At 42.2% G+C, this 25,163-nt stretch overlaps 1 protein-coding gene across 1 annotated transcript in view; it reads left to right on the top strand.

Annotated features, from left to right (window-relative positions):
* Nucleotides 1-24,652, top strand: part of cep68 (centrosomal protein 68) — a 33,773-nt gene extending 9,121 nt beyond the window's left edge. The window contains exons 2-9 of the mRNA XM_080037190.1: nucleotides 1,836-1,927; nucleotides 2,021-2,287; nucleotides 3,820-4,680; nucleotides 9,263-9,362; nucleotides 12,244-12,350; nucleotides 23,082-23,204; nucleotides 23,783-23,879; nucleotides 23,991-24,652. Of these exons, the coding sequence (XP_079893316.1) occupies nucleotides 2,039-2,287; nucleotides 3,820-4,680; nucleotides 9,263-9,362; nucleotides 12,244-12,350; nucleotides 23,082-23,204; nucleotides 23,783-23,879; nucleotides 23,991-24,088 (1,635 nt within the window). The 5' untranslated portion in view covers nucleotides 1,836-1,927; nucleotides 2,021-2,038 and the 3' untranslated portion in view covers nucleotides 24,089-24,652. The remainder of the gene's footprint in view (nucleotides 1-1,835; nucleotides 1,928-2,020; nucleotides 2,288-3,819; nucleotides 4,681-9,262; nucleotides 9,363-12,243; nucleotides 12,351-23,081; nucleotides 23,205-23,782; nucleotides 23,880-23,990) is intronic.
* Nucleotides 24,653-25,163: the final 511 nt, after the last annotated feature.

The following is a 25,163-nucleotide window of genomic DNA, read 5'->3' as shown; positions in this document are numbered from 1 at the left end:
TATTCAGCACTATTTTGCATTTATTAAGTGTAACAAGTGATGAATGGTTCCCACTTTACAATAAGGGTCACAAATAACATTAAGAAATGGTTAATTATGCTTAAGTGACGCTTAATCAGCACTAGTATGCATTTATTAAGTGTTAATTCATGTGAAATGGTTCCCACTTTACAATAAGGGTCACAAAGTCCATTAATAAATGGTTAATTACACTTAAGTAATGCCTATTGAGGTTAATTATACTTCAGTTATGCCTATTCAGCACTGGTGTGCATTTATTAAGTGTCACTTAATGGATAAATTGTTCCCCCTTTCAATAAGGGTCACAGAGCATTAATAAATGGTTAATTATGCTTAAGTAATGTTCCAAAAATTACATTTGTAATCAGTTGATTAATGCTTATTATTATATTAATCAACTTTTGGTTCAAGCTTAATTAATGTATTAACCTAAGGTTAATATAGGATATTTATAAACATTAAATAATGTAGTAATTAATACCTTAGTTAACATGAACACCATTAGTAAATGCTTACTAGACACATTAGTTAACAGTTAACTAATGGTTAGTTAACCCTTATTAAGTATTAACTAACCATTCATTAATGTACCCGTATTGTAAAGTGTTACCGGTATATCCATATCAGTACTGTTTTTTTTTTGTTTTTTTTTTGTTTATATCGAGCATTTATGACGAAAAGCTTATCGAAAAGTCATTGCTATCGTTCTCGCAATTAATAATCGTAATTGAATTATTTCCCAGCCCTAGCTAGTATGCATTACTTCAGTGTTAGTGTGAATGGAGCAGCTCATTGCTAAACGGGCTGCTTTGTTCTGAGCTACCTGAATTTGTATTTGTAAGTCTTTTTTGGTTGTTGATGACCAGATCATTGTACAATACTCAAGGTTTGACAAGAACAGAGCATGTATTTATATATTTATTATTATTCTTTCAGACAATTCAACACAATACACAATTTTCTCTTTCACATATTTATACATATTACTTTGTGTTGTCCGAAGGGTGACAGGAGAAGCCAAAGGCTTATCAGGTCCCGCCCCCATTTTCATCAGATTCAGATTCAGATACACAGTTACTGATACAGAAAAACACAAACACAATTTTGTTAATGTTGTGTTTTTTTTAAGAAGCTGCAGTCCTTTACACAGTCAATTTTAGGTCTCCTTAGAGACCAACTTAGCAGTTCCATGATCAATCTGCTTGCTTCAGCTTTTAAGATCAGTTCTGCTCAGTTCAGTTTTTCTGTGACAATGCAGAGTGTGATGTGGCCTTGTGATGTGGCCTTTTCAATTTCTTATCTGGTAGTCTAAACACATCTGCAAAAGTATTAAAAAACAGACAAGTCTGTCTGCTGACCTCTATTATTTGTTATGATATTGTTATGATAGTAACATTCACCTTGTGCTCAGCTTATTAGTAAGCACATTGCGCTCAGCTGTCTGTCTGTAATTTTCAATAATTTTTTAAACATAATTTTTTATGAAATTGCGCAAACTGCAACTCCCTGTGACATCTTCGTCTAGATCATTCCATAGCTTGATATCCTTTACAGAAATCGAAAAGGATTTAAGTGTGGTCCGTATATTTTTCTCAATTAATTTTCTTTTTCTTCTTAAATCATGCGAAACTCCTCTTTCTTCAAACATTACTTGTAAACTGACAGGAAGGCTTTTTTTGAAACCTTGTACAATCTAATGTGTGCAGTCTGTTTTGCTTTAGGTCGAATGTTCAGCGTTTTCTGGTGCTGCTACTTGTCCAGTTGTCTGTGAATGTGATGCTCTGTCTTGATGTACTGTACTTCTGTCATGGCAGTGCTCCTGTGTGCCTCCATTCAGCAATATGATGTGTGTTGTTGAAGAGACACTGGACAAGAAACTCTGCCACGACCCAGCAGCTCCTTCAAGGTGCCAGAATGAACCAAAACAAATCTAATAGAATAACATATCACTGATAAAAAAGCTTTTCTTAGAACACTGAATATTCTTTTGTCCCTTTAGTTGACAGGGGTTCGTCTGATGGAAGGCAAAGGCTGCAGCCAGCGATGGGATGTTCACCTAGCAGAGTTTGAAGGTGGCAGGAGAAGGCAGGGTCCAACTACTAAAGACTATTCCAGAGAGCCAGGAGGGCAGCACAAAGCTGTATGGATGGCGCCCAACTGCAGCTATCACGCAGACAGACAGTATGCCATGAGAAAGCCTCTGTTCACTGCACACAAACACACATCTATCTTAAAGAAGACCCATCCTCACAAGCACACAGAGAAGGTGAGGAGCAGTCTCATATTTATTTATTCAGCTGCTTACAGTGTTGATAACCTTGTCATTTTGAACTGTGCTTATGCACATTATAAAACTGTCAGCAAAATTTAATTATAAGTAATGGCATGATTTTTCGAAAGCCTCATCGATGTGTGTAAGTCCCGGTGGCTTCTTTGCGGCTGTATTTAAGTTGCAAACGTCTTTAGCAGCCCAGGCTTCCTCATATGCTTTCAAAACTCCGTTGAAGCGATCACTATGTTTCAGGTGACTTATCAGGTTTGACGTATTGAAGCTTGTGCTACTTTTACATCCTCGTAGAACAGGCTCGATAACAATCTACACTTATATAGCAGGACTACAGTATATAAATAACTCAAACAAAACAACTCAGCATACTCATGAGCTATGCATTCATAATATACAGACAAGACACTGTAACCTAAAGTCACATACAGAATATTTCCACTCAGACAAATGAAACAAACTATACGTGACTGTCAGACTGTGTATAAGAGCAGATCACACATAAGGCAACGCGCAACTGGGCCACCTGCAGGTCAGAACGGTCAATTCCCTTTCACGTAGAAGGTAACTACCATAGCAACCTAAACAGGGCTGCTTTAACTTAGCTTAAAACCCAGGAAATTCAACTGGCACATACAAATGTGTGCTAAAACTCACAATTAAGAAAACAGGAACTTAATACCCAGAGTATTATTCACAGGAACACAGGAAACAGATAAAGATGAGCCGCCTGCTGGTGCACACTGACATGTAGCTCTCACTCGGACACACACTGCAGAAACCAAACTTAACTCATATGCAGTATAAAACCAAAGATAGTATATAAAATGGATGTAGCATCCGGGCTGACCTCAGTAATTTCAACTATATCCAATCGTCCACTCCTGGCCTATGTGTGTCGCCATCTTGTCAGATTTTTACTCCGCCTCATTTACTCTTACCGAAAAAGGGCATTGATGTGACATCAGGGGGAGGGAGATACGCCCATCTAGCTGACGTATACCTCCGAGGCGAAGTGAGGGACAGCGGGCAGCTAGCTGTATCTCAAGAGGCTCCGCCCCTAATTATTTGTACATTTTAACCTCCAATAGAATAATAACTAGCCTGGTCCAAAACAATTAATGGAGATATGACCTAAACATACAGACTAGAATGTTTTTTTGGACCAGGTCTTAAATAGGTTTAATAATGCTGTGACATGGGAGTCAATGAGAAATTGCTCTGTTTTGGTGGCCACTCAGTGAACTGCATTTTTTGTCACTTCCGCATTGGATGCTGGTAGAGCTCTCTGTGGTTGGGGCTTGTATAAAACATGGAGCGGCTCTTAAAGCGACAGGCACCCATAAGAAGTCAAAGCCTTTTACAAGTGTAATGCTTATGTCATGTTAGAATGGAGCAAATACAGAATGTGTACATAAGAGACGTGCAGTGTATGTCTGAATGGCAAAAAGCCTTTATTATGACAGCAGATGAAGCCAGTCATGTTACAGTATCATGTGTTCCCTTTCTAATAGGAGCAGCAGTTTGGCTTTAACAGTGGAGGAGAAACTCAGCAACACACTGACACCAGAGCAGGAGGAGACTGGAGCCCAGCAGAGCCTGCTGTCTCAGAGCGCTGCCATGGAAACCTGTGGAGGTCTCACCTCCCTCTGAGGCCTTCTCTCACCTCCACTGTCCTGTCTCACACCTACATCCCCCGCTCACGCCAGCAGCTCAGAGAGGGGAACAACAACACAGTATGCTCTACTGGAAGACACTCAAAAGGAAGCACAATGTCCCCCTATCAGGCCAGCTACTGGGCCTGTGCTATCCCCAAAGCTTTACCTCCCTCTGCAGGCAGGGACCCAGACAAGAACTATCAGGCCCTGCTAGACTACAGCTACCCCCTGAGAGCAGGGGACAGTCTACTGGACTACAGCTGCCCCCTGAGAGCAGGGGACAGTCTACTGGACTACAGCTGCCCCCTGAGAGCAGGGGACAGCCTACTGGACTCAGGGATCGAAGTGGACCCCCTCCATAGCTCCAGCAGTCTATCTGGGCTGGGCTGTAGTGCAGGGCCGAGCAGAGAGAGAGGAATGGCTCACCTGTCACCTGACCTGCACGGCTTCACCACATCCTCCATACCAGACCAGGAAGCTTTGTGCTTGGACCATCTGGACTGTTCTAACAACAGAGGAGGAATGAAGCCTTCTACCCACCATCAAACTGACACACTCAGATTCTCACAGTGTGTAGGTGCAGACAGGTTCCTCTCACAGTGGGTAGCTGCAGAGGACAGCGTCCCCTCACAGCGCTGGTGTATCAGTGAGGAGGTGGACCAGGAGTTCCTGCGTCTTCCAGATCGACTGGAGGAGCTGCAGCTGCTGAGCTCACAGGTCAGTGCTGTGGACACTAACAAGAGGACTGCATATGAACTTGCCTGTTGAAACCTATTCACCAAAGGCATGCATTATTGCTGATCATTTTCTAAAGAGTATGTTTTAAGATTGCATTCGTTTCACCGTGGTCTGAAAATCCACAAGCAGAGACATGGTTGAAGTCAAGTCAGCCTTATTGTGAATTTCTTCAATATGTGTCATACAGAGGAATAAGAAAAAAGGAAAAAAAAATATGTTTAATATTAACAATTAATACATTCTAAAAAGTGTAAAAAATAAGTATACAAAATGGTAGGGAGAAATTGAAAATGTACAATATAAAGTACATAATGTGCAGATAAGCTAACTCAGTTTAAGTAGGGGAAGGTGGGGTGATTTGTGCAACTTTTTACTCAAAGTGATTTTAAAGTGAGGCCTTGACAGTTATGTCTCCAACTCAAATATGTACATATATTTCAGGATGTTGTGCATCCCTGGCAATAAAAACTTTGGATCTGGAATAAACTGTTTAAGAAATATAGCTTTCGGAAAAAAAGTTGTCTTGTCGCACAAATCACCCCACGTAGTGGGGTGATTTGTGCGTCATTGTGTCACAATGACAAAGTCACCATCATCATCTTTCTGGCCATCTGAACTCTCATCAGTGGTGTCGTTAAGTGGAATTGAGATGTCACTCTCTTCTGAGCTGCTGTAGACAATCACTTTCTTTTGGTGACCAGCGTATACAGCCATGCCACTGGCACAACTCTCAGAAATGTACTTTGCACTAGTTGCTCCGTGCTTGTGGAACCAACTGCCACCTGACAAATGTGATTCCCCCTACATTTCTGCCTTTAAATCAAGGCTCAAAACACCAATGTACACCCTGGTGTTTCCTCCCCATTAACCTCTGCACTACTTACTTACCTCTGCACTACTATCTGTGTTTATGTGGATGTATGGGCTTTACGTCTTTTATTTTGGTTATTGTTATTTTACCTTCATTGTTTACCTACTGAATGCACTATGTACAGCACTTTGGACAGTGCAAACTGTCATAAATGTGCTTTTATAAATACATTTTACTTACTTACTTACTTATAACTCACCCAGGCCCTTGCGCACAAATCACCCCATCCCCAGAATTTTGGATAATAGGCATGATGCAGCAATTTAGGTTTGACATTGTGCTAACTATATAGACTCAAAGTGTAGCATACCAAAGCACTAAAACATGTGTCAAATGTTTTCAAACGTGTCTATAATTGTTCAGACACAATAATCAAAAAACCTTGATCATGGAAATTTTACTTTGAAAGGCAAAACACAGTTTTTTGAGCTTAAATGTGCTTATATCTTATTCCTTGTGTCTCCCTTCTTTACAGGATGAGTCAAATGGATGGCTCTTCTTAAATATGTGGTCACATTTCCAATTTCTTCCACGGTTTTCTAGAAACAAGGGGTTTTGCAACTTCCAAAATGCACAAATCACCCCACCTTCCCCTACTGTAGATGGTTCCTTACAGTGAGAAATTCATTGCTTCAGTTTCATCACTGTGGTTGTGAACGTTTACAAAAATGTCTAAACGGTTACACGACGGACATTTTATTGTGTACACGACGTGTGATGTGAGCTCCCCCACCAGCCCTCGCACTCGCATGTAACTGAAGGTAAAAACACTTTGTCACTTGTACAGTGGCAGAGGGCAAGGCATAATCATACATCACAAAATAATACAATGCAATGCAGAAAACAACCATACAAGAGCAGCACTAAGCTATGAATGCTAGGAAGCTAGTTCTTCCTTTTGTGTTTCGCACAGTTGTGAGTGACTTGCTTACATATTCTTTAGTCAGCCATGTATTTCAACACGGAATTTCCCGGAAGTTAGAGGGGGAAGAAGCAGGGGGGAGAACCATGGGGAGAACTCATACTTCGTCATTGACAGGCGACCAACTCGGGAGCGTTACTTTATTAAAATTAATATTTTATTATTTTTGAAGAAAAGGTTTTAAAAATGAATGAAAACATTGTTGTGATGATGTTTTAGTATATAACGCAAAAATATATATAACATTTGTTATGTCATTTTGTGAAGTTTTAATGCTAAATCTTTACACTGTGTTCCAAATTATTATGCAAATTGGATTGAAGTGTCATACACATTTAATGTTTTGTTTTTCAATTAAACTCATGTATGATATTGTGTCTCAGGACGCCTTGGATCATTGAAATCAATCTCATACACCTGTGATAATTAGTTTGCCATGTGAGCCCAATCAAAGGAAATCTACTTAAGAAGGACGTTCCACATTATTAAGCAGGCCACCGGTTTCAAGCAATATGGGAAAGAAAAAGGATCTCTCTGCTGCCGAAAAGCGTCAAATAGTGCAATACCTTGGACAAGGTATGAAAATATTAGATATTTCACGGAAACTTAAGCGTGATCATCGTACTGTGAAGAGATTTGTGGCTGATTCAGAGCACAGACGGGTTGGTGCAGATAAAGGCACAATGAGGAAGGTTTCTGCCAGACAAATTCATCGGATAAAGAGAGCAGCTGCTAAAATGCCATCACAAAGCAGCAGACGGGTATTTGAAGCCACTGGTCCCGCTGGAGTCCCGCAAACCTCAAGGTGTAGGATCCTCCAGAGGTTTGCAGTTGTGAATAAACCTATTATTCAGCCACCCCTAAACAATGATCACAAGCAGAAACGGTTCCACTGGGCTCAGAAATACATGAAGACTAATTTTCAAGGCAAGGCAAGGCAAGTTTATTTATATAGCACAATTCAAACACAAGACCACTCAAAGTGCTTTACAGGGGCAAGATTAAAATACATAAAACACATTAGAAGACATTTAAAAGCGAATGAAAAGAAGTAAAACATTTAAATTAAATTAAAAGTACAGGTTAAAATGGAAACAGAAAAGTCTTCAGACTCGATTTAAAAGAACTGAGGGTTGCAGCAGACCTCAAGTTTTCTGGGAGTTTGTTCCAGATATTTGGTGCATAAAAACTAAAAGCTGCAAGCAGTCTTGTTTACTGATGAGTGCTGTGCAGCCCTGGATGGTCCAGATGGATGGAGTAGTGGATGGTTGGTGAATGGCCACCATGTCCCAACAAGGCTGCAACGTCAGCAAGGAGGTGGTGGAGTAATGTTTTGGGCCGGAATCATGGGGAGAGAGCTGGTAGGCCCCTTTAGGTACCCTGACGGTGTAAAAATGACCTCGGCAAAGTATGTAGAGTTTCTGACTGACCACTTTCTTCCGTGGTACAAAAAGAAGAACCGTGCCTTCCGTAGTAAAATCATCTTCATGAATGACAATGCACCATCTCATGCAGCAAAGAATACCTCTGTGTCATTGGCTGCTATGGGCATAAAAGGAGAGAACCTCATGGTGTGGCCCCATCTTCCCCTGACCTCAACCCTATTGAGAACCTTTGGAGCATCCTCAAGCAAAATATCTATGAGGTTGGGAGGCAGTTCACATCAAAACAGCAGCTATGGGAGGCTAGTCTAGCATCCTGCAAAGATATTTAAGCAGAAACTCTCCAAGAACTCACAAGTTCAATGGATGCAATAATTGTGAAGGTGATATCAAAGAGGGGGTCCTATGTTGACATGTAACTTGGCCTGTTAAGATGTTTTTGATTGAAATAGCTTTTGATTTCACTAAATATGACCTCCACATTCTGCAAATTCAACAAATGGCCCTTTTTAGTTCTTCACAACCTATAAAATGTTTTGAAACTCTGTTGTGCATAATAATTTGGAACGGTTCATTTTGAGTTTTTTATTTTTGAAAAAAATACTGTTATTATTGGGAGGTTTGTCCAATAAAACTTGAATCATACTCTAACGGTTGATGACTTGAAAATTATACTGACTGTCATTTGCATCGACTATTTAGGAAAATCTGAGAAAAATATAATTTGCATAATAATTTGGAACGCACTGTGTATATATAGAAAAAACATAGACCAACGCAACAGTGGACAGTGTGCCATAATAGTGAGTGGTTGTCACCTCTTTACAAAGTCAATAAAATAAGTGGATCTGTTCATCTCTGCAACACCACCGATGTAAGTGTCCAAGTCAATCTGACGTGTTTACACCGCCACAGCAGCTTTTTTGCAGCGTAAACTTGCAAGAAAAAAAAAACAGTAAAGGGGTATACTTATTTCCAGATGGAAATGTCAGCGACTCCCTCTTATCTTCCAAGTTAGCGGCTGCTCCGTGTGCCACTGTCTGGTCCAGCCTGTGCATGTCCTTCTGCAGCATGTCATGACTTGTTTTGCGACAATTAGTTTACAAACAATATCCCAAAAATTATTTACACTTCATGCAAAGACAAAGGGAGTGACAGACAGACAATTTTTCAGATGGAATGTTTGGTAGTTTGTCCGCTCCTTCAGCTAACGTGTGTGTGTGTGTGTGTGTGTGTGTGTGTGTGTGTGTGTGTGTGTGTGTGTGTGTGTGTGTGTGTGTGTGTGTGTGTGTGTGTGTGTGTGTGTGTGTGTGTGTGTGTGTGTGTGTGTGTGTGTGTGTGTGTGTGTGTGTGTGTGTGTGTGTGTGTGTGTGTGTGTGTACACAGGTGAGGGAGGTGACTGCCCAGCTGAGTCGGCCTGTCACACACACCACCTCCAGCAGCCTGCGTCCTGCAGACAGAGAACTGAGGAAGGCTTCTCACATGGGTATGCACTTTATTAAAGGTGCACACAAGAACACATGACCAGCAGACAGGGACAGCTCAAACACACACATTTTTTACCAACATATGAATGATTGTAATAAACATCTGACATATGTAGAACATGTTATATAAATTAGTTCATTGGGAAACTGGCAATGAAAATATAGATTTTTTCCTTAAAAGCTTAATTCAGTTAGATTTAACTTCGTAAATAGCTAGATAATTCCTCACAATCTAGGAACGGGGTGATTGTATTATTTTATACTTTAATTTATGGCAACAAAGACGTGATCCTTGTAACCATGCACAGATAAACTGAGATTTTTTTTAAATAACTTTCTATTGTATTACCGCAATACAATTGAACCCATAGAATCTCTATCACATGTTGGTGTATGATGAGTCATCCACTTACTTGCCAGCATAGGCAAAGAAATAACCTCAGTGCACCTATGCCAACAACCAAAATAGAGCCCACATATTCAATTTAATAGGATGTCGAAAACTATTTACAGTACTGTGCAAAAGTAAACTAAGAATGCTTTCAAAAACTGAAGTTTTAATACTTTATTTTCATAAATTAACAAAATGCAGTGAATGAACAGAAGAGAAATCCAAATCCAGCAGTGCCATCAGCTAAGCACTTGCAGAAACCAGTTTGTTTGTTTATTAGTTTATTTGTCAGGGACCATGTACAAAATAACATTAATCTCACAGAGAAAAGATGCATTGTACCAGAGCAGTTTGCTAATTTCCAGCTGCAGTCCCTGTGCAGGTCAACACAGAATACAATAACAATATACAGTATATATACATATCATCACTATATGGCACACATGAAATCACCATTTCAAAATAAAAATTTGATAAAACTATCATTAAAACGAGGACTTTAAAGACTAAACTAATGCGTGCAGGTTTGGTTATTGACAATCCATTTCTTAAGTTGTCCTGAAAACAAGTGAAAGTCTGCCAACACTTTCAGCTCATTTGGAATGATGTTCCATTCTTTTATTGCTCTGTAGGAGAAAGAGGACTGACCAAATGTTGATTTCTTTTGAGGGACTCTACACTCCCCCCTAGTGGTGGACCTTGTAGTTCTACAGGTAGTTTCAGAGCAGAGCTGGACAAACATTTTCAAGGGAGGGGGAGCACTATTGTTTAATATGTTTTGGACCATACGGATATTCGAGTACCTGATGAAATTCTCAAAGTTTAGTATGTTGTAATGGGAGAGTATTTGACAGTGGTGATATTGTTGGGATTTTCTGTCAAATATTTTAAGAGCTTGTTTGTGGAGACTTTCAGTTGATTTTGATGTTGATTTGTTTGCCTGAGACCAGCAAGTTATACGGTAGCTGATGACCCAGGTACTCCATCTACTGTTCTCAGCATTGAGGACACCATTAATCATGAACAAATCTTCAACTCTATTTGCAGAAATGCCCCAAACTTTAAAGAACCTCCACCATGCTTCACTGTTGCCTGCAGACACTCATTATTGTACCACTTGACTGTCATCTGCTACAGTCGAATATTTCAAATTTTGACTCATCAGTCCAGAGCACCTGCTGCCATTTTTCTGAGCCCCAGTTCCTATGTTTTCGTGCATAGTTGAGTCACTTGACCTTGTTTCCATGTTGGAGGTTTGGGTTTTTGGCTGCAACCCTCCACGAAGACCACTTCTGACCAGACTTGTCTGGACAGTAGATGGGTGAACCTTGGCCCCACTGGTTTCTGCCAGTTCTGAGCTGATGGAACTGCCGGACATCTTCTGATTTCTAAGGGAAATAAGCTTGAAGTGTTTTTCATCTGCTGCACTAAGTTTCCTTGGCTGACCACTGTGTCTACGATCCTCAACGTTGCTTGTTTCTTTGTGCTTCAAAAGAGCAGCACATCTTGAAACCTCAATCTGCTTTGAGATCTGTGTCTGGGAGAGACTTTTCTTATCCAGTATAACTACCTTGTTCCCTCACTTCGCATTTTTTTAAATTGATAAAATAAACAATTATTATTTATATTTTTGAAAGCATTATTAGTTTACAGCGTTTTATGTGTATGTAGTAGGGCTGTCCCCGACTAAGAATTTACCTCATCAAATCTGATTCCTCAAGTCTTCCTATAGTCGACTACCAGTCGACTCATATGTTTTTTCCCCCGCTCATTGATCCATTTTCTCATTTTGGAGATACCATGGTGATTTATAATTGCACAATGAAGGGCTCTGTACACATGATGGCTTTGCGCTGGCTGTGCCTTTGTTTTCTAATGGAGGGGGCTGCCGCAGCAGTGTCTGAGTCACCCAGGGATACCTCTGGTTTGTACAGCGCAGCACAGGCTGACAGCTGGAGGCAGAGGAGTTTCCATGGTACAGAATTAGGCATGCTGCGAACACACAGGATAACACTATGTATGTTGTGGTATAAACAACAAAGGTTCTAAACACCGCTAGCCTTGGGGTGACACACTACTAAACTTTTCATGACGTATTCCTGAGCTCTGCTGTGACGCTGGCTGCGCTGTACATAGCGGTGAGTGAAGCGTCAAGTGTGTAGGCTGCTTAAGGAGATTTATTCACAGTAATATTAATAGGCTGATATTTATACCACAATAGGTGAAGTATAATGATTTATTTGGAGAAACCAATCAATCCCATGTACATTCAGCACCACCATACAGCCAGAATAGAATGATCCTTGATTCATAAACACATTTTGCGACTTTTCGCCTGTGAGATTGGCAGTGGAATCGGGCTCCTCCCATCGAATCAAAAAATAGGCGACTATTCTGGGTCAGCCCTAATATATAGATACATTTATTATTTATATGGCACTGACAAAAGGCCATTCTACGTTGTGAAATCCTTTGTGGTCCGTGATCAGGTGATGAGCTGGAGGCTGAGGCAGGGCAGAGGAGCTGTGGAGCCTCTGTGGAGCAGCTGGCTGGTCTCTCTCTGCAGGACAGGGACTCCCTGATGCAACACATCCAGGTACACATACAATCTGATTGTCTGACATTATTATACAATGGAACACACTGTGTGTTCTGACGGGATTTGAAATCTAAAATCTTCAGGCTTTCTAGGGATCTCCATTTAACCGTTAAACGATAAGAATAATCATAACCGATTAATACTATAAGTTAACAGGGTTAAAAAATATATAAAATTGGGGTTGGCTAGTGAGCGAGCATGGAGTAGGCAGCAAAACGACATGCTCTGCTGAAACCTGGATTTAAAAGTTGTATTTGGCACTTTATACCCTCAAAAGGCGACAAAATACTATTATAAGTTTATTGTTCTCATTTTAGTTAAGTTAAAACTTGAAAGCGTTACGCCAATGGCCAACACTTTGCGTTTGAAATTCGACAAGTACAAATTCCCCGGAGAATCCCCAGCGGCTGGGCCTGAAGCCCAGAGCATGAGTGTTTCAACATCCGCTAGCATCAGCGCTAACTCGCCTCGGCCAGCTAGCCAAATGGAGTCCGCGGACATGAAAGCTGAAATCCTCACGGCACTTAAGAAGGACATCGCTACCCTGCTTAGGTCGGAGTTAAAGTCCGTCCTGTCTGAGGAATTTGAATCCGTCAAATCCGAGCTACATGCAGTGAAGGCGGAGGTAGCTAACAACAATGCCGCAATTCGCTCCGAGGTGGACACGATGAAAACAACTATATCCAACATGGAACACGGGCTATCTTCATGCTCCGATGACTTGACTTCCCTTCTAACTAGAGTGGGAAGACTCGAGACAGAGGTTACCAACGCACGGGAGAAATGCCTCGACATGGAGGGGCGAATGAGACGGGACAACATTCGGATACTAAACGTCCCAGAGACCCCACTCTCCAGCACACCAGCGACGCTCTCTAAACTGCTAAAAGAAGCTTTGAAAATGGATAAAGACGTCTTGATAGACAGATCGCACAGAGGACTGCAGGCAAGGAAACCTGACGGCAAACCCCGAGTCATCGTGGCGAAATTACACTACCACCAAGACTGTGTTGACATTCTGCGCCGTGCCAGAGGCCTGTTTCAGGTAGCTGGTTTTGAGGCAACCCAGAGTTTGTTCGCTCTGAGTTAGTGGAAACTCTCGGTTTTCCGTTTCAAGAAGCAGGTTCAGCGCAACCGAGAGTCAGTTACTGCGGCAACATACGCCGTGGGTCTAACCTGCTCGGGAGGTGGTTAGACCTACCCTGAGTTTGTTTTCACTTTACGCTGCATTTTCGGCTGAAGAAAGAGTCACTGTCACAACGCGACCCTGTACAGTTTAAAGCAAAATCACTCCATAGAAATCTCCATCGGGATGTTTTTATCATTTCCTGATGATTTTACGTTTGATCGATCATTTATCTGATCAGTAGCATAGTTCTCAGCCCTCGTGCCGTTCATATGGGCGGCCACCTTCCACATCGTGAACATGCTCTACATTCAGATTAATAAACCTATTGTATTGTATGTATCTCGTTATTTATTTTTATCATTATCAGGAGTTTTTTAACATCTGTGCCACTGAATATAGGCTATTTATGTCAGGTTGAAATGTAATTATGCAGCTGCACGCGATCGTTACTGTTCACTTGTGTCATCCCAAAGTCACAGACAAGCCTCGTTAAATAGCCCAATATGAATATAGAAATAATATAATAATTTAAACTGTGATCACTAGAGGACAAGGGATCTGCTAATAAAACAATCAGGATCTACAATGGAAACTGTCACCTTATGTGTCAAACGTTAATATCTTTCCCTCCCCATTTAAAAGAAGCGACAGTCTGTTTACTGCACAGTATTATAGCTTGCCTACATAATACAGTGAATATAAAACACTGTCAGCAATGCTGTGCAGTGGCAGCTTAATAATGTTGTTGCTGCTGATATGCGTAACTTAATTCTTAAAATAGACTTGCTTTTCATACGGAAGCAATGATGCTCTTGACAAAAAACTTTTGCACCGTTTTTTTTCTGAATTGCCGAGGTGATTAGATCAGAGTTATGAGACAATATCCCCGTTCATTCTTCTCCATAAACTCATTCGTTAATATGTCTTACTCTAGTGGGAGGAGCGGAGAAGTTTTCTTTTTTTTTTCTTTTTTGAGAAGTGGATAAGTGGGAGGATCAAGCATTTGTTTCTTCTGTTTCCATGGTGAATCATGTTATCAGTGATCCATTGATGATGGCTTTTATGCACACGCTCCACCCAGAGTGAACACGCTCAGAGTTGTTTGACCCAACGCTGATCCACTGTTCTGAAACCGAAAACCCGTCAACTCAGAGCGCAGGATTAAACTCAGAGTATGTAAAACCAGCTACCTGAAACAGGCCTCAGGGAATCCGGACAACTCAAGTTTAAAGGGACCGCCATCTCCATTTACCCGGACTACCCCCCGAGTGTCACACAGGCCAGATCCGCTTTCAACAAAGTGAAGAGGCTGCTCTGTGGGCAAGATGGTATCAGGTATGGCCTTTCCTATCCAGCACGGCTCCGGATCACATATAATGGAACTGAGAGACAGTTTCAAAGCCCAGAAGATGCCATGACCAACGTGAAAACCAAAATCCTTCATGGATCTACATAAAGCTGGTAAACCATGGCTTTATTGACATGACTTCCTATCCTCCATCACAGTAAAAGGTTGGTGCTGTCCACTTTATTATCTGAACACATCGTTTTGACTGAAAGGCTGTATAGCTCCGATGAATGGCCAGATGAATGAATACATGTGGAAGTACAGAAAAACATAAATCTGTTTAAAAAAAGTTCCCATTTAGTCATGTCTTGTGTTTACAATTGACGAGAGATATCAGTATTGCTGAACAGGATATTTCAGTGTGTTCTAGTAGACCTATTCCTAAATTTATTTGTTTTTTTATTTCATCTCTGACTCTATGTTGAGACCTTCTAAAATCACTCAGCAGTTTGTCATTGTCCCAAAGCTAATAGCTATACACCAGTCAGGCAAAAATGTCAATAAAAACATTTCTTTCAGTTTTACCGTTTGAAAAAAAGCACAAGTAGCTTCCTATCCGTTGTGTTATTAAAAACGAGGCTGCTGTGGTTAAGATAAATTATTGGATTATGCAACATTCATCATGCTTTGCCGTAGGCTACTACAGGCATCTTGTCGCTTAGCAACAAGCAAACAACAAGGGGGTGAAGGAATATTTTTCCAGAGGATCTCGGGGCTGTGGACCAATAAGAAATAGGGGGGTGGACTGCACAGTGGAAGCTTCTGGCTTTCCAGTTTTTGACGTCAGAAACGGGGAGAATTCTGACTAGAGTATATTGGGGGGATTATTATTTTACTGTCCATTTACTCTACACCTTTGGGTTGAGAACATTTTGATATATGTAATGTTCAATGTGCCTTATGCTAATCTATGTTCTATATACGTTTTAGCAGAGTTCTGCTAGTTAACTAGTGCATCCTTCTACAAGCACTTAAATGTGTAGATGCTTCTCCGAGGGGGTTGGGAGTCACCTTGTTCGGATAGGTGAGGTGTGGGGATTCACTGTACCTGACTTATTCAACTGTATGGTTTTTCTTTATCTTACTGTTACTCCTCAGGGATATTTTCAGCACATTGGGAAATGCAAAACTTTCATTACACCAATCTTCTCTTCTCTCAAATTTGATCATGGCTAACACAGACACTTCTAGAGGATCAGCTAGTTGTGATGTTACCTTTATAAGTTGGAATGTAAAGTCTTTAAATCATCCAGTCAAACAAAAGAAAATAATGTCTCATTCGAATAACCTAAATGTGGGGATAGCATACCTACAGGAGACACATCTTAAAACTTTTGATCATTTTCGACTTAAGAGGGGATGGGTCGGTCAATCATACCATTCTAATTTTCACTCTAAGTCCAGGGGAGCGGCCATCCTTATTAATAAGAACATTCCATTTGTTATGTAAAAGGTTGAAACAGATTCCTCAGGGCGTTATATAATTGTAGTAGGCAGACTATATAATACACCAGTTATCCTGGCTAATGTTTATGCGCCACATTGGGAAGACAGCTATTTTTTCAAAAAACCTTTTTTGCTCTACTCCCTAACACGGATACCAAGCCCCAACCTCAGCGATTTTTACCAGCATCCAATAAGGAAGTGACCACAACTGTAGTAACCCGGAAGTGCCACTGGGGGGTGGGGGTGGTGCCAAGACCGAGCAGTTTTTCTTTAACTCACTTGTTAGACAGGCCGTTTTCAAAGTCTTATTTACAGCCTGGGCCACAAAACCATTTTAGTCTGTATGTTTAGGTCATATCTCCATGACAACACTGAGGGGGGTGAATTTTTTTGGACCACGCTAGTTTTTATTCTTTTTGAGGTTAAAATGTATTGGCACAATCTCTTGAGTGACAGCTCTCCGCCCGTTGTCCCTCACTTTGCCTCGGAGGTATACGTCTGCTATCTCCCTCCCCCTCACAAAATGGCGACGTGCACAAACCAGGATTATTGGATGCCGTGTGAATAACTGAGGTCAGCCCGGATGCTACATCCATATTATTTACTATCTATGATGGATATAGGCCTGTCACGATAACAAATTTTTCTGTGCGATTTATTGCGATAAGCGATAATATTGCCGTTTTGAGACCATTTTCAACAAATATAATGAAAATGGCATAATAATCCAAGTACACCCTTTCGAAGATCAATAAACTTTCATTTTTAAAGAACACTGGAACTGGACGTCTGGAAGACATTTAAAATATCCAGAATAAATTAACAAAACAACCAAAAACAATAAATAAAATTGACTTAGTCTATTTGTTTTTTCCCAAGCTGGGAAAACTGCATCGGGTGATTGTGTTTAAGGTGAAGATTCAGGTGTGTTGTATTGGCGTGTTTTGTTGATATTAGAAAATGCTGTGCTCTCAGCAAGCGCATCATAATTGCGCAGGTCTGAGCAAGACGGCTCCTACTCAAACAAGGCTATTGTTTTTAAACAAATGCGACATGTCGGCTCGCTCAGGTGAGTTGGTTCGCCCCGGCCGTTGGGTTTGAAGCCGATGTGCTACCACACGGCAGCTGTCGCGTTCGGTTTAGACACCAACTTTTTATTCCTCCACATTTGTTTTGTTGCTCTCCTCCTCACGGGGCTCTCATGCTGCACTGTAACGCCAGTGCGCCGCCTCCCACACAGAGACCATGCAAAAAGTGACTGACGCGTGACAAGGTGGTTTACTCGTTGTGCCCTCAACTCGGCCTTTAAGGCAGCGCTGCAGGAAAGGCACCATTAACCATCACCAACTGAATGCCCTAACCCTGCGCGCTGCCTTGAAGAATTCAGTTGGGGCAAAAAAACACCAATCCGGCGAGAGGGCAGATACACCGGAGTAAAAACGTTTGATATCCAGTGTCTTTGATAGATAGACACGAGGAAAACATACAAGCGTGTGAATGGAAATTATCGCAGCTGGCAAAAAATTATTGCTCATTTTAATTTATCGCGCAATTAATTGATTTATTGCATATCGCGACAGGCCTAGATGGATACGCACAATCTTATACTTGGACGGGACATGAATCGCGCGCTATCACCTACCCTAGACCGCAGTTCATCCAGAATTATAACCACATTCAATACAGTTCTACAAATCCAATTATTACTTGACACAAACTGTATATCTGATGCCTGGCTCTTTCAAAATCCCACATCTAGAGGTTACTCTTTCTTCTCACCAGTGCACGGGACGTACTCACGCATAGATTACTTCTTCTTGGATAAGAAGCTTCTTCCATTAAAGCTGGGGTATGTGATTTCTGATATATCGCCGTTAATCTCTTATTCCACCTCCTGTTCGGCTCAGGGGAGATGGTTCCCTCCAGGGCGGATGGCTGTTCGCCATCGGGGTGAACCCCCTTCCGTGTGTTCTCTGGTCGGGTAATAATAGCCGGGGGCCGTTGTTGACACTTGAGGAGCCTTTATTGCAGGAGCAAAGCTTCTCTAAAGGCCAGGACACACCAGCCCGATAATCGCCGTCGTCAAAAAAAATGGAGTCGGCCGTTTCAGGAAGCTCCAGCTTCCCGTCGCTGCTAAAGAACACACCGAGACGACTGTTTATTTTCCGTACGCTCGCGGGACGTAATGTCTCCACAACAGCAGGCGGCGCTAATCTGTATTGTGGCCCGAAAAAATACGAAAGCCGGAAATGATTGGACATCTCTCTAGAGCATAAACATAGATAGAAATACGTATTTATATTTATGGACCATAAGAGCACAATTTTTAGCAGAGAGTGTCGAGCATGGTGTCGAGCAGTCAACAAGGGTTGATGCATGTGAGTACTCTCAAAACGAAACGAACAAACACATTAAAACGATGGCTAGCTGTTGTTAGCTGTTTGTGCTACCCGCCTCACTTCCGGGCTTCACTGATTCGCTAGCCCTCCACCAATCAAATTGCTCCAAATGAAAGACGGTCGGCCGCCGATTGAACATGTTCAATCGGCGGCCGACAGGCTCAAAACAAGCCCGACGACCTCTACGTCGGCCGACGTCACGGCACACACCAAACAGATTCGTCTTTTTTTTTGACGACGGCGATTATCGGGCTGGTGTGTCCTGGCCTTAACACACCCGCCGCTCTCTCTCTCCATCACTTGCCCACGACACAATCGGGTATTGGAACGCAGGGTGGGTGTGTGTGGCCACCGGTCACCACGTGACTATAAGTTTCCAAGTTTTAAACACTTCTATCTCTTCAACGTCAACGTCACCGTATCCGAATCCTAAATATCCCCATAGCAGACGCTATATTTCATCGGGGGGAAAACTTTGTTTTGCGCCACAGTTCAGCTTAGACTCTGCCATAATGCTGCTGCACACACACACACACACACAGACACAGACACACACACACGCTGCATGTCAGAGACGAGGGGCGCTACCAAAAAGACACATGCGCGCACATTTATTTACATAAAATCGCAATCGCAGTCATTTGTGCAGTTATGTAAAATGTTTCACTAAGGAAAATGACAGAAAAAGTAACGCACAGTGACTTTGATGAGTAACTTTAATCTGATTACTGGTTTGGAGATAGTGACGCGTTAGATTACTCGTTACTGAAAAAAGAGGTCCTATGCCGGTAACGCGTTACTAAGTAACATCTTGTTGAACATTATTTATTTTCATCACCAACATGCATCACAAACAGCTTCCTCAAGCAGTTTGTGATGCATGTTGGAAACAGGAGATGAGCCCCTGGTCTGATGCGCCACCTGCCTTGAGAAACACGTTCTCAAAGACTTACTTTGAGTCATTATTTAGGGAGCACACACATGTTATGAATGAATTCAAATGAGCCATTTTAATCTAGATTAATCTAGATTAATTCCAAAATTCAATGAGATTAATCTAGATTAAAAAAAATAATCTATGCCCACCTCTAATATATATATATATATATATATATATATATATATATATATATATATATATATATACACACATATGTTGGGAATTCAAAAGGGGTAGATTTGGTCAAAGTCAAGAATATTATTAATTTCAAGGAAATTATAATATTTAATAAAAATGTTAATTAATGATCAATTAAATTAGTCAAGCTAATCAAATTACTTATTAATACCTACGGAGCACCACCCTTTGAGAAAGGGAACTCTATACCAAATCAGAAAAACAGTCTCAATGTTCAAGGGATTTATCTTAAAAAAATGTCACAGTTGGTTACAATGTACATTTAGGATAATAAAGGAGTGAATATTCGAGCATCGACCTTATTTACCAGCATTTAGTGAAATACAAGACACAAATATCACAGACACTGCTTCTTAAAATCAAAAAGGGAGGGTTTATTCACTTGGGCAAGTTGATTAAAACGATACACACAAGTCAATAACCATCTAATCTAAATCAAGAATAGCATCTACAAACACAAGCATTAATAAGAACAGTTTAGAATCAAACCCACAGGCTATAGTACATATATGTGTACCAATGAGTGTGTGTGTGTGTGTGTGTGTGTGTGTGTGTGTGTGTGTGTGTGTGTGTGTGTGTGTGTGTGTGTGTGTGTGTGTGTGTGTGTGTGTGTGTGTGTGTGTGTGTGTGTGTGTGTGTGTGTGTGTGTGTGTGTGTGTGTGTGTGTGTGTGTGTGTGTGTGTGTGTGTGTGTGTGTGTGTGTGTGTGTGTGTGTGTGTGTGTGTGTGTGTGTGTCAAAGCGGGAGGGGTGGGACACCGCCCAAACAGCTCGTGACGCTTGCGTCACGTGGAGGGGACGCCAATGGCGGCGCAATCACGTGGCGGAAACGCCCTAACTTAAATGTGACGGTATCGGAACAACTGGTTGTAAATAGCAACGGAATAGCGTCCGTGGTTACAAAATGGCACAGACCGACTGTCCTTAAGCAATGTGAAGTTTGAAACACCAACGCAATCAATGCTATATACGTTAACAGTCGTGAGGGGAACAATAAAAAGGGGAAGCGTATGTGTGTGAGTGTAGCCTAGGTATAAGGTTAGTATAGAGAGGAAAGAGAGAGAGAGAGAGAGACCAAATAAAATCTCGCCACTACGCAGTGCATTCGCTGTTCACCCCGATCAAATACAACCACCCACTCTACAAGTGATCTCATAGAATGTGTGGTGTTTCTGAGTTGATCAGAGGGGAACAGCGGCGAAAGCCCTGAGTATTGTGACGGCAATCAAAATAATCAACACGACTCCCGTCTAACGGGAGTAACACAATGAGTAACCTAATAAGGCGGTTATTGGATAAGATAACTCAGTCAGAATTACAATATAACAGGAAATAAACAGGACTCGTCAGTCCGCTAGCTTTAACAAAGTTAAAGCCCATGGAATAGATATCTAAATTAGCCCAGACAAATGCCTACTTGAAACGTTATCCGACGGTGAAGTTTTGGGAAGCGAGGAAGGGGTGATGTCCGAGAGGGGTGCGCTCCACACGGCAGGAGGTCAGCGGCTCGACTGGAGGTGGTGGTGGAGGTCTTGCTTCTCGGAAAAAGAGGACGGGAAGGTCGCGGTCCGCTGGTTTGCCACGGCCGTGGCTCGGGCGTCTTCGGCGGGTTGCGGCGTTGAGGAGGGGAGGCACTTCCAAAGTCTTTTGCGCGCGTAGCGCTAGGCTAGCCTGTAGGCCTACAGGCTCTTTCTCCGTCTGGCAGGAGGAGAGAATCGGCTGGATCGTGGTTCAGCCGCGGTAAAGGAGAGATTTCAGTGATGAAAGCCTCCTTTTTGGAATCCAATGAAGGAAAGTAAAATCCTTAATGCATAGAAACAGTCTGTCTCGGCCGGCGAGAATAAGACTGAGGGAGGTCAGAGTTTAAGCTTCGAAGCACCCGCTTACGTGAAGGGATCACTGCAAAGGCGCTTGATTTTGGGGTGCTTGCTAGTTTTGTGAATGCGGGGTCACATGTCTGAAACTCCGAGATCGGCCAATTGGGGAGACAATCCTTATCAGAAGTCATAAAACTAGGCTTGGTCCCTTTTGTTTTATTACCCTTTGTTCTGGGGTTTTTGGTTTCCCAAAAACTCAAACCAAGGCTTGAAAAGGGGGAAGTAGGCCTCCTTTTTCCAATAGGCTTGTACTGTACTTTGTAGCTTTGCTGTAGGCACAACACATACATACAGTTGCGCTGTGAGTAGCGGAGCCCTGTCCCTCCCCACAGTAGAGGGGGCTCAGACAGCACTTGGTCCACGGGGCTCCGCTCTCTGCTCCCGGTGGGACTGTCCTGAGCGGCCATGGCAGTAACCAAGCCACCCCGTCCTGAAACACAGACCAATGTGTCTAATGCACCCCAGCCATGGGTGGAGCAAACTCCAGGAACAATATCAGTGAGGTGGGATCCCTGATCCCGGACCTCCAAGGGGGCTCACCACCTGCCCGTCTCACCTGCTCTGTGGGGAGGTGGAACGTGAGCGACAGGGCCAAGTCAGAGGAAACTCTGGTGGAAGACCGCAGCGTCCTGACATGCAACATGACCAAAAAAACATTGCCTTTCCCCCCTCTTTCCCCCTTCATATAACAGTGAATATTAACATAACATTGTACATGTGGAGGTCTGTAATGTGGACATGCTGTGCCAGAGCTCATTTAGGCAAGGGAGTGCCATCCTGAGTGCATCATGTATATTGTTACTATTATTTATTTTAGCTTCTCATGTATTTCACTATAAACAGGATACATTTGATCTTGTCGGTAAACGCTTAATATCCGGTTAATGAGCATCGGTAACCGGTAAGAGAAAACATTCTAAATGGTCATCCCTAACATGTACCCCTTCTGCACTGATGCAAGCCTGGTTATAGTTCTGGGCTGTTGCTAGTGTCCGTTAGTTTTTCCAGAAAGGTTAAAGAGCCACATCATGACGTCTCTGTATACATCTGTATCTCCCAGCTAACGTCAAGTACAACAACAGTGAAAACATTTTATTATGTAGGTGTTGCTTGTGGCCTGCCTTGTGAGCATACACAGACATCTAAACCCCACTGGTCCGGCGTATTTGTGCTGCTTGTCCCGATTCCTATGGCAGCCATTATGTTTCATTATGTACTAAGTTGGTTAGGCCCTGATGGAAGAAGTTCTTGGTTCCAGACCAGCAAAGAGTTGGTGCTGCTCTGGAAGCACTTCTTGGTTTGCAATGGGCAGCGGCTCTACAGCAGAGCCCTAACTGCCTTGGTGGCAGAGAGGTGAGAATGGGTCAAACCATGAATGTTGTATATGTTGCAGGTTTTCTGTTCACACCTGGAGCAGCTGATCCAGGGGCTGTATACAGTATCTGAGAAGAGAGAGCTGCTGGCTGAGCCCACTGTGGACATAGACAGTTTCAAGTCATGTCTGGCTGAGTATCAGGTGAGGTCTGGGCCTCTAAGCCCTCTTCTACTCTTCTGTTTACCACTACACCGGCTGTCATGTCCTCATCATCTTTATGTGCGCCTGTGGCTTTCTCAGAGAAACTTAGCCCATTTGTTTTCTCTGCTCATAATACACGTAGTCGCTCTACGGTTCATAACATAGGCAAGCCGTCCGTCATTTGAGAACTAAAGCAGAAAACATTCAGTAAACTTGCTTCATAAAGAAGCTAAATGATTATTATCAAAATTGATAAACTGTCAATGGACTAATCAATGAACTGATCAGTTCCAGACAGACTACAGTTGTTCACTGATTGTAATCAACTGGGTGTTTAAGGCAGTTCAAATCACTCAGTAGAAAAACATGTTGACAATATGTGCACAACACACAAAACACGTAGAATAGGCTATCTTAAACGGCACAACTATCTACAGTGCTACTGTCTGTGTCGGCTCTAGTGTTCATTATAGTGGATACATTTTCCCTCAGCAAAGCCAAGCCCTTTTAAAAATAGAAGAAAGCCCACTTGATGCCTGTTGTGTTTCACTGTGTGTTGTTTCACTGTGTGTTGTCAGAGGTTTGAGAGGGAAGTGAGCAACCACCAGCCCTTGGCCTCCAGAGCTCTAACCAGCGGACGCTGCCTGCTCAGCTGCATCAATGCCACGGCTCCATGTCAGTCTCTAACATGCTACATTAACATGCTACATTATGGACAGACAGGAAATGTTAATCTCAAACATGTTCAAACTGAGTGTATCTTGTGTTCTCTGTCCTTGTTTGCAGTTTTGAAGGAGGCTCTGCTGTTGATAGAGAGGCAGTGTGGAGTGCTGCAGAGCCACACTGAACACCTCTTCTCCTCCGTCCTGTCTGACATGTCCTAGGACTAGCATATGCTTTACTTTTCTTACTTTTCTCTTACAATTATGTGTTTTAACACATCAGTTTCATGTTGGACGAAAAGCACAAGGAGACATTTTAAAAGATGTTAGCATCAGGTGTATCAGTTGTGATGGCAACAAAGTTGTCCAGAGATTTTAAAGTAAAGGAAAACTTCAGGAGCAGTTTAGTGCCTGAACCACAGGCTGTATATAAAATAACTGAGGACATTGAATAGTACAGGACCACAAAGTGCTTCAAACTCTGTGAAGGATAACGTGAATGTTCTATTATGTCGTAATGTTGCACTGTTTCTCCTACTCATGATGTCACCACTGTATTCTTCATGAATACGCCTCTTCTGATCACCTTTTCTATTGTAATGTCCGTGGTAAAGAACACGGACATTACGGACATGATTTTTCAAATGAAAACAAAAAGTGAATCTTAGACATACACTTTCATATTCCACCTGCTAGTGATTTCTTTTGGTCTGTTTTGTACATATGACATCTATTGCATATAAGTCCATCCCTTCTCTGTTGTTGCCCTGAGGATTGGAAAGCAGTGGCGGCTCCTGACAATAATCTCGGGGGGGGGGGGGGGGGCAATTGTTGCCATGATGGGTAAAATGACTAGCCTGGAAATCCAGACCCTGATATCTTGAACGATAGAGGGTCTGGCCACGATCAATAGTAATTTCCAACTCAAGGGGCGGCTCCTACTCGTGCATTTCAAATGCCACTGCACGCAGTTGGATAGCACTACAACCAATCAGAGCGATGCACAAGGTGACGTAAGCCCCGTTCGTTTAGCGAACAGCTGTTAAACTGTTAAATTAAACGTTTGCCGTGGTCGGTCGGCAAAACAGAACATTCCACTTACTTGCTAATGAAAGATTTGAGTGCCGTCTTCCAAATCGTAAAGGGTCGAGGCCAAAGCAGTCTCAAACTCACACAACATATCCGCAGCCATCTCTGATGTTAACTATCACGGCTTCGACGTCGCATGCACGTCACTGTCGTCATCCGGTTACGTCCTCCCCAGAGTACCATATAAAGGGCTCTGGCGCGCCCATAT

This window comes from Ammodytes marinus (genome assembly GCF_949987685.1).
Source record: "Ammodytes marinus genome assembly, chromosome: 11".
Lineage (NCBI taxonomy): Eukaryota > Metazoa > Chordata > Actinopteri > Uranoscopiformes > Ammodytidae > Ammodytes > Ammodytes marinus.
The sequence above is the reverse complement of the archived record's forward strand: the minus strand, read 5'-3'. Positions and strand labels throughout refer to the sequence as shown.